We start from the raw sequence: 14,494 nt of genomic DNA on the forward strand, positions 1-14,494 counted from the left end.
CACCCCAAAAACCCACCTGAGAACTTTCCGACGGCTCCTACGACTTCTGCACTGAATGGCTGCAACGACCGACCGACACCGACCCCCCCCCCCCCCCCGCCCCCTCGATTCACGGCCATCCCTCGGGGACCACCGTCGCTTTCCAACGCCGTCTGGGGCAGGCTGCGAAATTCTAAAAAAAAAAAAAAAAAAAAAAAAAAAAAGAAAAAAAAAAGAAAAAAAAAAAAAAGAGAAAAAAACCCACCCAACCAACCAACCCAAACCACGGTCTTATTTATTTATTCTCTTCCTGTAAGACCTATTTTTTAGGTCGGGTGGAGGTGGGAATTTAACTGGCAGGTACGATGGCCCTTCCCCGCAAAAGGGATCTCGCAAATCCAGGTATCACGAATCCCCTCCCGCCCCCCCCCCCCCCCACCCCGTCCCTCCCCCTGTGTATCACCCGCAGGAGCGCTAATGTATAATACGGTACCAAAAAAAAAAAAAAAAAAAAAACCAACCGAACAAAAAAACCACAAAAAAACCCCAAAATAATGGTGCTATTCTTGTAAAACAAGTCTGTATTTTTTAACATCAGTTGATATAAAAAAAACAACAAAAAAACAAAAAAAAAAAACTTTTGGTGGAAAGTACAAGTCGATGTGGGCTTCGTTCTTCTCGGCGTTCGCTTGCGCTCCGGCTCCTTTCTCCCCCCCTTTCTCAGCCATAGAGGAAGGTTTTGGGTCAAACTTCCGACTTTTCCGGGTTGAGGCTACCTCGCACGAAGGGGGTGGGGGGGGGGGGAAACACCCACCGAAACAGATAAATCATCGAATCTGTTGGGTCGGAAGGGGCCTTTAAAGGTCATCTAGTCCAACCCCCCTGCAGTAAGTAAGTAAATCCCCCAAAAATCAAAAAAAAAAAAAAACAAAAAAGGCGAGGGGGAGGAAGGGGAAAAGCATTTTAAGCGAAAAAAAAAATCTTGAAAGACCAGGAGCCAACACCACGGCACGAGGTTTCTTTTCCCATCGCACCCCTAAATAGAACAGGGGCGACTGGAAGCAAGCGCTCGGGTCACCAGTTAAAAGAAACCAGTAAAACCAGTGGGGAGGGGGACGCTGGGACCAATCCTCGGGCAAGTCAGTATGGCCACGGCTGGGCCCAGGGGGGTGGGTGCCCTCTAACCCTTCTCCCCGCGGTATTTATGTAAAAATACACGTTGAAAACGTACAATTTCAGGCTACATCTTGCAATACCGAAGGCGGGAGGGTTCGCAGCCATCGCGGGCGCACGCCGGTGTCTCGCGAAGCGGCTGCGCCTTTCCGGCTTCAGAAAACACTTACATATTCTTCTCATAAACAGGCTGGCTAATTAGGGGAAAAGCCTCAGTAGTTGATTATTATTTTTTTTTTTTTTTAAACTATCTTAAAGCAAAGTGGCCCACCGACCCCCCCCAGGAGTCACCAACAGGCCTGAGCTTTACGTGCAGGACGCCCCAGGCAGCTGTCGACGGGGAAGTTCACGAGTTTTGCGACAGCGTTTTGGTTAAAACCTCAGCTTTTTCGCATCCCCTGCTAGCACGGGCACTGCAGCTTTTCATTAAGGGAAATTACGACTTGAAAGGATTAAAAAGAAAAACCAACCTTTAAAAAAAAAAAAAAAAAAGCTACTTTGGGGACCTCGTCTGGATTTTAAGCACTCACAGCTGGCGACGCAGCAGCGGCGGCTCCTGCTGAAGCACCTGAGGCAGCCCGGGCTGGGATCTTTAAAAAAAAAAAAAAACAAAACCCACAACAAAACCCCACAACATTGGCAGAAGAAATTCATTAGAAAGGATTGGAGGATTAGGAAGGATTTTCAAAATAAAACACCCTTTAAAAGGCCAAGTGCTTTGCCACATGACCCGCAGGGCACCCCCTCCTTATGAGAGCTCCGGCTCACCGCTGCCGCACAACTCATTTGGGGTAAAACGCTCTGTTCAGCCACTCGACGAGCTTCCCCCACGCCCCAAAATTAAAAAAAAAAAAAAAAATAAAAAAAAAAATCAACCCCGCTCGTAGGATCTGGTCCTGAGGAGCCGGAGACACAGGTGGGAAAGGCAATGTCGGGGAGCAGGGTCACCCCGCAAGGGGAAACCAGCGCCAGGAAACGAGACGGATAAAGAGCAAAGCTCGTGATTTCCTCGCCTTCCTTAAAAAAAAAAAAAAAAAACACACAGAAAAGAAAGTTCAACTCATCCAAAATCGGAGCGGGGGTTACGAAAGCGGTTGAGAAGCTCGTGATGGAGATGACCAGGGACTGCGCGGGGTGACAGCCGCCGACGCAGGGTCACTCCGGTGACTGGTCCCAGAGGTCACGCTGGGAGGTGCTTCGCTGCTCCCCAGCTGAGGTTTTTGGCCCCCATTCCCCAAAAACCATCAGCGAGAGCTCAGGTACGACACGGACCCCCCCCTCACAACGCAGGGCGCTAACTCCAGCACGAAGTTTGATTTCTACAGGAGCTTTTCTTCAAACAAAGGGCAGGCCACAGTGCCGCACAACTCGCCTTTAATAAGTAGAACTCGGTTCTAGAAGCCCCCGCTAAGCGGAAGTGCCGCCTCTTAAAAAAATAAAATAAAAAAAAAAAGCAAGGTGCATTTTTATTTCACACTCGCACAAAATAGAGTATCCTTCATTGAAACCCACCCCCCCCCGATTTGTTTTTTCCCCTGCAGCCTTTACCTGTGCTTTGTTTCCACACACACACACACACTCTCACACGCCAGGCAGCCAGGGCAAGGAGGAAAGGAGGGCAGCTGGAGCGATCAAGTTCCAGAAAAAAAGAAAAAAAAAACCTACAAATGAAATCCTCCAAGCTGCAAAAAGCACAAGTCCGCAGCGAGAACTGCGGCGGGTGGGCTGGCTGAGCTTTCACATTTATTTGCTTTAAAGAACGCAGCTGATACCGTCCGTCGGGAACGGGCGGCTCCTGGGAGGGAAGCCTTCGAAACACCAAACTCCCACAAAAAACCTGTTTAAATCCACGCGTTTGCAGCGGGCGCAAGTACAAAGCAACACCGAGCTACGAGGTCCCCGGTTTCACACCCCAGAGACCCCGCAGCTGGAAGAGAGAAAGGTTGGGAGCCGCATGCGGAGGAAGAGGAAGGTCCAGTTTGCACAGAGCCTTCGCGTGTCCCCAGCAGCACCGTCTTCGTGAAGGCTGCGGCGTTGTGGTGTCGTTTGCTGTAGGTGGCCTCAGCTGCCAACAAACAGAATCTGCTCAGCAGAGGAAGCGTGTCTCGAAGGTTTCGATTCCCTTTGCCTCCTTCTAGCGCAGGTTTCAGAGGTGGAAGCCTTATCTGTGCGTCCCTTAAAAGAATTATCCCTTTTTAATCAAGCCCTGCTTTGAAACAAGCCAGTGACGCGCCGCCACTGAGCAAAAAAAGTGGAATCAATTAATTGCACGGAACTAATTAGTTTACCCTGAAAGGACCCAACACGGTGCTAAGCTTCAAAACAGCTGCAAAAGGCAACTTTAAATCTTTGGGATCTTCTGACCTCAAAGCTCGAGAGTCCGGTTTCCCTACCAAAAAACTCGTTCTTTGGAAGCGAAGAGGAAGGGGGATGCAGCAGGACTCCGACTTGGGAGGGGACCGGGGTGCTCGCCCATGAACAACACCCCCAGCAGGTTTTGTGGACAGCAGCGCAGCCCAGCTGCACATGGAAGAGCGCGAAAGGGACCCAGAAGCTTCCAAATATCTCCCACCAAAGTCACTCGTGCTCCCTCCGCTTCCATTGGAAAGTTCCCGGTCCCTTCTAGGAATCCATCTGCGCAACCGAAAGGGTCGGCTGCGCCCTCAGGGCTCGCTCTGGGCTCTGGGGGACAGCAGAGGCAGCGGGTCCTGGGCAGCCGTGGAGTTGGAACTGCAATCCACGTAGTGGTACGTCTCCAAAGTGCTCTGCGTCATGTGGCCGATGTACGAGAGCTTCACCGATGTCCTGGGAAGGGCGGGGGGGAGAGCAGTTTAGGGGGGACAGGACCAGCGACAGCAAGCCTTCTATCAAAATAAAAAACCCAGCAGGTTTAACACTCATCACCCAACTCCTCCTCCCCCTCGAAAGCTGCAGAACTTCGCAGGGTGTTGCTCAGGGTCGCTGACTGCAGCGGGCAGGGATGTGCCAAGCTTCCCCCCTCCCCAACAGGAAAGCTCAGCCTGGAGCAGTCTGGTGTCTTCTCCTCTCCCTCTTACATTTCACCCCACTGTGTCAACCGGCTGGGATTAAAAGCTGACAGAGTGAAGCAGGCTGGGGTGCTTGCCAAGCGGGACTTTCTTCGTGTACCCTAGATCTGCTGTGGCAGCGATTCCCTTTTGAGTCAGGAGGCGAGCAGAGAACCACCTACCTCATGAAGATGACGATGTTATGGACCTTCACCTTGGGAAACGTGCAAAACAAACTGGAAGAGACCAAAACAAAGAAATAGGTCAGCACGGGCTTAGGGATGCAGAGACACTTGTGTTTCTTGGTATCTTCTGATGATATTTTCCCTCTGGTGCTAACTCAACTCGGGACCCGGTCCAAAAACCACGTCACGACATTCCGACAAAGCGGCCTTTCAAGTCATTTCTAGGAAAGGGTTACTTTCCAGGAAGTTAGCAGAACACAAGTCATTTCCAGAGCAAATTCTAATTAAAGCAGCTTAAACCTGCCCTTTCCCCAGCTATATACAAAGAACAGTAAATCCTTACTACATGTAGGAGAAAGGCCCACCCAGCTCCGCCTTCACAGTGAAATTCACCTGGAAAAGATAAAAGAAAAATACATTCGCATGCAGCATAAATGCACTCCTTTCGGAGCCCTTCCCACCTTCTGTTGCCTTTCAGCTGCTGCGCGTACAGCACAGGCTACTCTAGCCATTTTGCCAAGCAAAGCTTTAAGGTATAGGTAGATCATCATCAAGTTAACTTGCCGTCGCACACTGGTTTCATACCAGATTCGGTGAGGCTTATATCCTAAGTGCAACGAAAGACAAATACCAGTTTGTCACTCAGCGGCTGGATGCTGGAGACGTTGGTGATCTGCTGGGTCCCCACCACAGTGTTCATGTACTGCACCTGACTGGTCAGGCTGGTCACTGTCACGGAGTAGAAGTTGGAGTTCTTGATCCGTAGGGTGGCCTGGATGGAGAGAAGGAGGAGACAGGAGTAGCAGCGACCTTCCTGGCAGCTCAGCATAGAATTTACTCCCTCAGGAACACGGAGGCACAAAAAATTTTACCGTGATGGCAAGAATGACAACGGAGTTCTTCTTGTCGAACCAAACCCGAACCACTTTAATACCGTCATCGTCCACCAGGACGGAGTGGGGGAAGAGGAAGAAAACCACCAGCCCCGACACCAGCAGGCAGAGCAGCACCGACAGCAGGACGTACAGTTTCCTGGAAGAAGCAGGGAAGGGGTCACCTCCTTCGCCCTAACGCAGCATCTGCGGCCCCAAGAGACCTCGTATCCAAAACCCAACCTAGTCAGCAAACAACTCGTGTTTGTTCTTCCCTGGAAGGGACACAGAAGTGCCGTTCTAACAGTTTCGACATGTGAAGTTGCTCAAAACCCTCGCCCTTTAAGAAGTGTGTTTTTTGGTAACGAGTAACCAAAGAATCTTTTTTGCCCCCCATAATGTTTTTCACAATCTGGTGTTTTTGCTGTTGGTAAAGCAGTTTCTTTCTAAAAGCTTCAGTAAAGGGTGCAGGGATGAAGCGTGTGAGTAGGATCATTGTTTCGAGGTTCACCCCACAGTGGGATTTCACAGGAAGTATTTAAAAGTTACACTCTCAATGTATTTGTTGGCATACTCGGATGAAAACAAACCGCTAGATGAAGGGGAGGCTGCAGACCGGCTGAAGCGGTTACTTGTGGCAGCAAGCGACAAGAGAGCCCTGTTTGCTCTTCACAAAATACAATTAGTCTCTTACTACACTTACGTTCTCTGTGGACGAAGCCGTTGGTCGCTGTAGGGTATCAGAGCCACCAACTCATTTACCTGCTCTGGAAAGCAAAAGGAACACGTTAACCAATTCTATACATTTGCAAGGTCACTTACGGAGATAATCAATGTTTTCTTTCTGTATTTACACCCGAGAGGAGCAGTCACCTGTGGGAATGCAGCCAGTGCCTTGGCAAGTGGGACAGGTGATGCTGTCCTGACCTGTGAATTCAACATATGGAAACTTGGCAATGTCTTCTACACGGCCTCGGCTATCGAGTAAGTCATCATCGTCATCCTCAGCCTTCGTCCTCTGCCTGGAGGCAGCGTCATTAGCAGAGAGGGAAAGCACAGAACCCATTGCAGCTGCTGTAGAAAAGCTGGATAACCTATGAGAGGGGCAGCAAGAGCAGCCCTGGTCATTAAATGGGATTTCCACCTGCTTCTGGCCAACAAGGAAACCCCAAATGATAAGGAACAACCCTCCCCCTGGAGACCCATCCCCAACACCCCCAGAGAAACATCCTCAAACAGAGACACCCCCCCGGGGGGCTCAACACCCACCACAGCAGCCCATCCCCCCGCTCCCCCCCCCCAGGGACTACTTCCCTGGCACCCTACAAGGAGAGGCCCCCCACAGGGAGGCTCATTTCCACACAGCCCCTCAAAACAGAGACACCCCCCCAAGAACCCAACAACCTCCACAGAGACAGACCTACACCCCGCAGAACCCCTAAAGGGGAGATATACCCCTCCTCCACAGCCAGCCATACACCTTTAAACACCCCACCACCCCCCAAAAAAGAGACAACCCCTCAGGGGCCTACCTGCCCCCCCAAACACACCCCACTCCACCCCCTAAAGACCCTCAGAACCACCCAAAAAGGGAACGTTCCCCACAGGCAGCTGTCCCCACGAGGCACACCCCCTCATAAACCCCTCCCCAACCAGGGGACACCCCCAAAGCGCCCCCCCCGGCCCAGCGCATCCCCTCAGACCCGCCGCCGCGGACTCGCCTCCTCCCGCGCAGCCGCCGTCGCTATGACAACGCCGCCTGGCGGCGCTGGGCGGGGCCCAGCCCTGGCCCCGCCCCGCGCACGCGCGCAGCGCGCAGGGCGGCACGCAGGGGCGAGCTCTGCGTAACCCCGCCCCCTCGCTGACGCCCCGCCCAGTGCGTCGCTCGCGAGGCGGGGGAGTGGGCGGGGCTTTGGGGGCCCCGCCCGGGCGCGCCCACCCTCAGCGCGCACGCGCCGCGTCCCAGCGGGGCGCCGCACGCGGCCCCGCCCTTTGGGTGTGGCTGAGGGGTGTGGTCGGAGCTGCGCATGCGCCGCCGCCTCGCGGGGGGTCCCGGAGGGCGGGGCGGGGGCGGGGCGAGGCGGGGGTGGGCGTGTCCCCGCGCGCACGCGCACTGCGGGGAGCGCCCCTCCCTTCCCGCGCGTGCGCAAAGCGCGGGGCGGGGCGCGGGGGTGGGGCGCGCGTGCGCGAGGGGGGGGGAGCCATTGGGGGGGTCTGGGGGACCAGTACGGACCGACCGGCACCAGTGTGGGGGATCCTGACCCATTTTGGAACCTTCCCCCACCAGTACGGGGGCTCCCGACCCAGTATGGACCACCCCACACCAGTATGGGGGCACCTGACACAGTACGAACACCCCACCACCAGTATGGGGGCTCCCGACCCAGTATGGGACCTTCACACACCAGTATGGGGGCTCCCGACCCAGTATGGACCGCCCCCACACCAGTATGGGGGCCCCTTGTCCCATTATGGAACCTTCACACACCAGTATGAGTGCCTCTGACCCAGTATGGACCACCCCCCCACACCAGTACGGGGGGTCCCGACCCAGTATGGGACCCTCCCGCACCAGTATGGGGGCACCTGACACAGTACGAACACCCCACCACCAGTATGGGGGCTCCCGACCCAGTATGGGACCCTCCCGCACCAGTATGGGGGGCCCTTGTCCCATTATGGAACTTTCCCCCATCAGTATGGAGGCTCCCGACCCAGTATGGGACCTTCACACACCAGTATGGGGGCTCCCGACCCAGTATGGACCGCCCCCACACCAGTATGGGGGCCCCTTGTCCCATTATGCAACCTTCACACACCAGTATGAGTGCCTCTGACCAGTATGGACCACCCCCCCACACCAGTACGGGGGGTCCCGACCCAGTATGGGACCCCCCTACACCAGTATGGGGGCTCCCGACCCAGTATGGGATCTTCACACACCAGTATGGGGGCCTCTGTCCCAGTATGAACCACCCCCACACCAGTATGGAGGCTCCTGACACAGTATGGACCCCCCCCACACCAGTATGAGGGTACCTGACCCAGTATGGGATCCACCCACACCAGTATGAGGGCCCCCTTTCCCAGTATGGAACCTTCCCCCCACGAGTATGGGGGCTCCCGACCCAGTATAGCCCCCCCTACACCACTATGTGACCTTCACACACCAGTATGAGGGCCTACGTCCCAGTGTGGTCCCACACACGCACCAGTATGGAGGCTCCAGACCCAGTATGGAACCTTCCCCTACCAGTATGAGGGCCCCTGTCCCAGTATGGAGCTTTCCCCAACACCAGTATGGGGGCATCTGACCCAGTATGGACCCCCCGCCACCAGTGTGAGGGCCCCCATCCCAGTATGGAGCTTTCCCACACCAGTTTGAGGGCCTCCATCCCAGTATGGATCTTTCCCAAACCAGTACAAGGGCCCCCAGACCGGTATGGAGCTTCTCCATACCAGTATGGAACCACCTTTCCCAGTATGGAACGCACTCACACCAGTATGAGGGCCCCCATCCCAGTATGGAGCTTTTCCATACCAGTATGAGGGCACCCATCCCAGTATGGAGCTTTTCCATACCAGTATGAGGGCCTCCATCCCAGTATGGAGCTTTCCCAAACAGTATGAGGGCCCCCAGACCAGTATGGAGCTTTTCCACACCAGTATGGGATCACCTTTCCCAGTATGGAACACACTCACACCAGTATGAGGGCCCCTGTCGCAGTATTGGAGCTTTCCTACACCAGTATTAGGGCCCCCTCCCAGTATGGAGCTTTCCCACACCAGTATGAGGGCCCCTGGCCCAGTATGGAACCTTCACACACCAGTATGAGAGCCCCCATCCCAATATGGAGCTTTCCCACACCAGTATGAGGGCCCCCGGCCCAGTATGGAGCTTTCCCACACCAGTATGAGGATCCCAGTCCCAGTATGAAGCTTTCTCACACCAGTATGAGGGCCTCCATCCCAGTATGGAGCTTTTCCAAACCAGTATGAGGGCCTCCATCCCAGTATGGAGCTTTCCCAAACCAGTATAAGGGTCCCCAGACCAGTATGGAGCTTCTCCATACCAGTATGGGACCACCTTTCCCAGTATGGAACGCACTCACACCAGTATGAGGGCCCCCATCCCAGTATGGAGCTTTCCCAAACCAGTATGGTGGCCCCCAGACCAGTATGGAGCTTTTCCACACCAGTATGGGATCACCTTTCCCAGTATGGAACACACTCACACCAGTATGAGGGCCCCTGTCGCAGTATTGGAGCTTTCCCACACCAGTATGAGAGTCCCCATCCCAATATGGAGCTTTCTCACACCAGTATGAGGGCCCCTGGCCCAGTATGGAACCTTCACACACCAGTATGAGGGCACCCATCCCAATACGGAGCTTTCCCACACCAGTATTAGGGCCCCCTCCCAGTATGGATCCTTCCCACACCAGTATGAGAGCCCCCATCCCAATATGGAGCTTTCCCACACCAGTATGAGAGCCCCCATCCCAATATGGAGCTTTCCCACACCAGTATGAGGGCACCCATCCCAATATGGAGCTTTCCCACACCAGTATTAGGGCCCCCTCCCAGTATGGAGCTTTCTCACACCAGTATGAGGGCCCCCGGCCCAGTATGGATCTTTCCCACACCAGTATGAGGATCCCAGTCCCAGTATGGAGCTTTCCTACACCAGTTTGAGGGCCTCCATCCCAGTATGGAGCTTTCTCACACCAGTATGAGGGCCCCCAGACCAGTATGGAGCTTTTCCATACCAGTATGGAACCACCTTTCCCAGTATGGAACGCACTCACACCAGTATGAGGGCCCCCATCCCAGTGTGGAGCTTTCCCAAACCAGTATGGTGGCCCCCAGACCAGTATGGAGCTTTTCCACACCAGTATGGGATCACCTTTCCCAGTATGGAACACACTCACACCAGTATGAGGGCCCCTGGCCCAGTATGGAACCTTCACACACCGGTATGAGGGCACCCATCCCAATACGGAGCTTTCCCACACCAGTATTAGGGCCCCCTCCCAGTATGGAGCTTTCCCACACCAGTATGAGGGCACCCATCCCAATATGGAGCTTTCCCCCACCAGTATGAGGGCCCCCTCCCAGTATGGAGCTTTCTCACACCAGTATGAGGGCCCCCGGCCCAGTATGGATCTTTCCCACACCAGTATGAGGATCCCAGTCCCAGTATGGAGCTTTCCTACACCAGTTTGAGGGCCCCCAGCCCAGTATGGAGCTTTCCCAAACCAGTATAAGGGCCCCCAGACCAGTATGGAGTTTTTCCATACCAGTATGGGACCACCTTTCCCAATATGGAACGCACTCACACCAGTGTGAGGGCCTCCAGCCCAGTATGGAGCTTTCCCACACCAGTATGAGGGCCCCTGGCCCAGTATGGAACCTTCCCACACCAGTATGAGGGCCCCCGGCCCAGTATGGATCTTTCCCACACCAGTATGAGGATCCCAGTCCCAGTATGGAGCTTTTCTACACCAGTTTGAGGGCCCCCATCCCAGTATGGAGCTTTCCCAAACCAGTATAAGGGCCCCCAGACCAGTATGGAGCTTTTCCATACCAGTATGGGACCACCTTTCCCAGTATGGAACGCACTCACACCAGTGTGAGGGCCTCCAGCCCAGTATGGAGCTTTCCCACACCAGTATGAGGGCCCCTGGCCCAGTATGGAACCTTCCCTCACCAGTATGAGAGCCCCCATCCCAATACGGAGCTTTCCCACACCAGTATGAGGGCCCCCGGCCCAGTCTGGATCTTTCCCACACCAGTATGGGACCCCCTTTCCCAGTATGGAACCCACTCCCACCAGTATGAGGGCCCCCAGCCCAGTATGGAACCTCCCCCTGACCCCAGGGACGCCCCCGCCATGGGGAAAAAACTACCCAAAACCCCCCAATTCTCCCCACTTTCCCCCCAGAACCGCCCTGGGGCGCTCGGCCTTCGCTCCGTCCCCTTCATTATCCCCTCCCCGACCCTCCTCATGGGTTTATTTCTTATTTTTTTTACAATTTTAGGGCTCGAAGGCCCCGGTGCAGCAGCCGGTGGAGCCCGGCGTCGCCCCCGGCGCCCTGCGACCCGGCCGGGACGTGATGCAGCATCTTGAGTGTTTCTAAACCTCTTGATTTTGTGGAAAAAATAAAAGTCCAACCAACCCTTTTCTCCCCCCCCCGCCCCCGGCTCCAATCCCCGACGGCTCCGGGACCGGAGCAACCGAAACCGCATCGTTTGCGTCACCATTTATTTAATAAATTCAAAGCAAATGCTGGTGGGGTTTGTTTTGTTTTTTTTTCCGCCGCCATATACGTGTGAGCCTGAATGGAAAACTGAATTCCTTCCCCTCGTAATCGCCCGAACCATCAAAATGAAAGTTTAAGGTAAAAATTAAATATTTCCGCCGGCCTCTTGCGTTCTGGAGGCAGACGCCTCCCGCGCTGCCCCGTCGGATCTGCTCTCCCCTGCGACGCCGATGGAAACTCTATGGATCATTTATTTTCTCCTTCCCAGGAGCAAAATGCCAGGGAGAGGGAGGTTTCCCGGCTCCCTTTGCCCCGCCCCGGTGTTAATTGCCTAATTGCTTAATTGTGGGCTGTGCATCCCCGAGGAAGGTGCTGGGAGCGGGATGGACCCACGGAGACGGGCGCCGCCGTGGATGGACGCTGGAAAGGGGGAGTTGAGAGGGGACGGGGAGGGGGAGACCCACAGCGAACCCCCCCCCCCCCCCCCAGGGATGGGCTGTGGGGCAAGCTCAACCCTATATTAGCCAACAGAGAATCCCCCCCCCCTCCCCCGGGGGGGTGGGGGAAGACATGGCCCCCAAAGCGAGTGGTGCAAAACCCCTCCAGCGGCCTCCCCTCAGCCCCTCTTGCCGTGTTGCATCCGGGGGGGTTTAATCTCTTTTTTTCCCCCCTTTTAAACCCCTTTTGTCCCCAAAAAGCCAGCAGGGGACAGGCAGAAAGTGGGGGGGGGGCGGGGGGGGGGTGTGTGACAACAAGCCTCATGGTGCATGGCCATGCCGGTGGGGATTTTACAACCGCTTCCCAAGAAAAACCTCGGCTCACCGGGGATGGAGCAAACGCCTGAGTCACCCCCGGGAGAGACGGATCGGTCCCGGCTCCTGGAGGAGCGGGATGGGGAATGGCCGCCCCCCGGGACCCCCCCTTGGGCCAAGCCGGTGGCTGCCGAGCCGTTTCCAGCCCCGTTTGTGCTTTTTTCCCCTTGTCCGTCTGTCGGTCGGGGTTATCCGGGGAGGCGACGCCACTTGGCTGCGCTCGTGGCTTCGATTCCTCCCTCCCAACGTCCCACCCCGGCTGTCGGACCATCATCATCCTCCCCCAGCCCCACCGACCCCCGGCCGAGCTGAGGGACCCCTTTTGCCAGGCTGGACCAGCAGGAAGATGCCAGCCGATGGTCCCAGTTCCCGGTTGCCGTTGCCACCCCGTGAATGGTGTGAGGATTAAACAATCCGGAGGGATTTTGCAGCCCAAGTGCACAATTCCGTAGGATTTAAGGACATCAGGAGGACATGGACCTGACGGAGTGGGTCCAGAAGAGGCCATGGAGATGCTCAGGGGGCTGGAGCACCCCATGATTAACATAACGTTATTAACAGATCTCTTCCAACCCCCACCATTCTGGGATTCGGGGATTCTGGGATTCTGCTCTGTCGCCAGGGCGCGTTACCCACCCCCCCGGTCTGAAAAACTCGGGAGATTGTTGTTTTTCCCTTTCCATCCTGAAAAAAACAAACCGGGACGTGGCCATCGGCAACAGGTTCTAAAGCCGCAAGAAAGGCTTCGAGAAAGCCCCCGCGTGATGTTCCCGGGGTTTATTAAGGGTCTCCTAAACCCAAAACTCCCCCCAGAAAATGAGCCCCTGACGCAGCCGAGGGAGGCAGGCGGCAACCGCCGCCCCTCCGCCGCGATCACCGGGTTCAACAGCTCTACTTTGCGTGGGGAAAGCGCTTCGCTAACCGTTTGCAAATTGATTTAATGAGGCCGATGAGAGCAAACAACGTCTGGGAAGAAATGGGAGCTCATTAGAGGCAATTTGGTGGCGCGGAACTTTTTCGGGAGGGCGGGGAGCGGGCTGCGGACGGGGCCCGGGGTGGTTTTGCAGGGGTAAGGATTCACATACCCGCCCCAGCGCCGCTGATTTCCACCACCGCAGCCCTTGAAATGTTAAAATACACCCCGAGCCTTCGCGTAGCGGATGCCTCACCGACCTCGCTTTGCCTGGACCAGTGCGACGTGCTCCTCGACCCCAGAAAAAAACCTCTTCTCCTGCCAAACCCACCTTTTCCCGCAGCCCGCTCTGTGCCCGAGCAATGGGGGAGGCTTCCAGCCGACAAGGCGTTGAATTTGCTCCCTCTGCCGTGACCCGCGGTGCTTAGAGCTGGTTTCCAGCCGCTCTCCTGCTGCTTTTTCCCTCCTCTATCCACCTTGCAGCAGGGAATCAGGGCTGGATCTGCTCAGCGTCGCACCCGCGTGACTTGTACGTGGAATCAGAGAATGGTTTGGGTGGGAAGGGACCTTGAAGACCATCCAGTTCCCTGGGCAGGGACACCTCCCCCAGCCCAGGTTGCTCCGAGCCCCGGCCAACCTGGCCTTGAACCCCTCCAGGGATGGGGCAGCCACAGCTTCTCTGGGCAACCTGGGCCAGGGGCTCATCCCCCTCACAGCCAAGAAGTTCTTCCCCAGATCTCACCTAAATCTCCCTCTTCCAGTGTAAAACCCTTCCCCCTCGTCCCATGGCTCCCCTCTCTGCTCCAGAGTCCCTCCCCAGCTTTCCTGGAGCCCCTTGAGGGACTGGAAGGGGCTCTGCACCCCCTGGACTTCCAGGAGACACGGGAGCCAAGGTGGGGACACCCGAAGGTGCTCAGGGCCGCGACAGGGCAGCAGTTTGCCCAGCAGTGCTGGGGGGGGCACTATTGCACTGGTGGTGTCTCCCCTCTCCCAGGAAGGGACTGGCCACAGGCCAGGAGGAAACGGGCAAGCTGCCTGCGCCCACTGGGCTTTCTGGAGGGGTCGTGCCCCGCAAAATGCCCAGCAGCAGCACCCCAAAAGCCCCCAGCAGCATCCCTGACGCCCCCATACCCCGGGTTGAGCGACACAGGACTTTATCTTCTAATGCCTGGGAAAACCGCGCTTTTAGAAGACTCTGGTGTCTGAATTAGTGAAAATATTTACTTTACAGCCAGCTCTGGGGTGCGGGTTTCAAGGTCTCGGCATTTTTG

General features: G+C 55.8%; 1 protein-coding gene across 5 annotated transcripts; it reads right to left on the bottom strand.

The window, feature by feature from the left end:
• Window positions 1-429: 429 nt before the first annotated feature.
• TMEM106C (transmembrane protein 106C) lies at window positions 430-13,760 on the bottom strand. 5 transcript variants are annotated; one of them, XM_074565016.1, is made up of 9 exons: window positions 6,957-7,080; window positions 6,109-6,329; window positions 5,939-6,002; window positions 5,236-5,395; window positions 4,995-5,135; window positions 4,707-4,756; window positions 4,361-4,414; window positions 3,441-3,957; window positions 430-3,327 (listed from the first exon to the last, which is right to left on the bottom strand). In XM_074565016.1, exons 2-8 carry the CDS (start codon window positions 6,299-6,301, stop codon window positions 3,816-3,818), a joined length of 804 nt encoding a protein of 267 aa, XP_074421117.1. In that variant the 5' UTR covers window positions 6,302-6,329; window positions 6,957-7,080; the 3' UTR covers window positions 430-3,327; window positions 3,441-3,815. The 5 variants fall into 5 exon arrangements, with proteins under 5 accessions (XP_074421117.1, XP_074421116.1, XP_074421115.1 ...); XM_074565015.1 differs by having other exon boundaries at window positions 6,939-6,977; XM_074565014.1 differs by lacking the exon at window positions 6,957-7,080 and adding an exon at window positions 13,555-13,760 and having other exon boundaries at window positions 430-3,957.
• Window positions 13,761-14,494: the final 734 nt, after the last annotated feature.

The sequence above is a fragment of the Larus michahellis genome, chromosome 22, assembly GCF_964199755.1.
Source record: "Larus michahellis chromosome 22, bLarMic1.1, whole genome shotgun sequence".
Lineage (NCBI taxonomy): Eukaryota > Metazoa > Chordata > Aves > Charadriiformes > Laridae > Larus > Larus michahellis.

Coding starts and splice junctions, on each gene's coding strand:
- TMEM106C (XM_074565014.1), bottom strand. CDS start 6,301: ATGGGTTCTGTGCTTTCCCTCTCTGCTAATGACGCTGCCTCCAGGCAG. Junction 6,003..6,108: donor CACTGGCTGCATTCCCACAG/GTGACTGCTCCT, acceptor TTTGCTTTCCAG/AGCAGGTAAATGAGTTGGTG. Junction 3,958..4,360: donor AACATCGTCATCTTCATGAG/GTAGGTGGTTCT, acceptor CGCCCTTCCCAG/GACATCGGTGAAGCTCTCGT.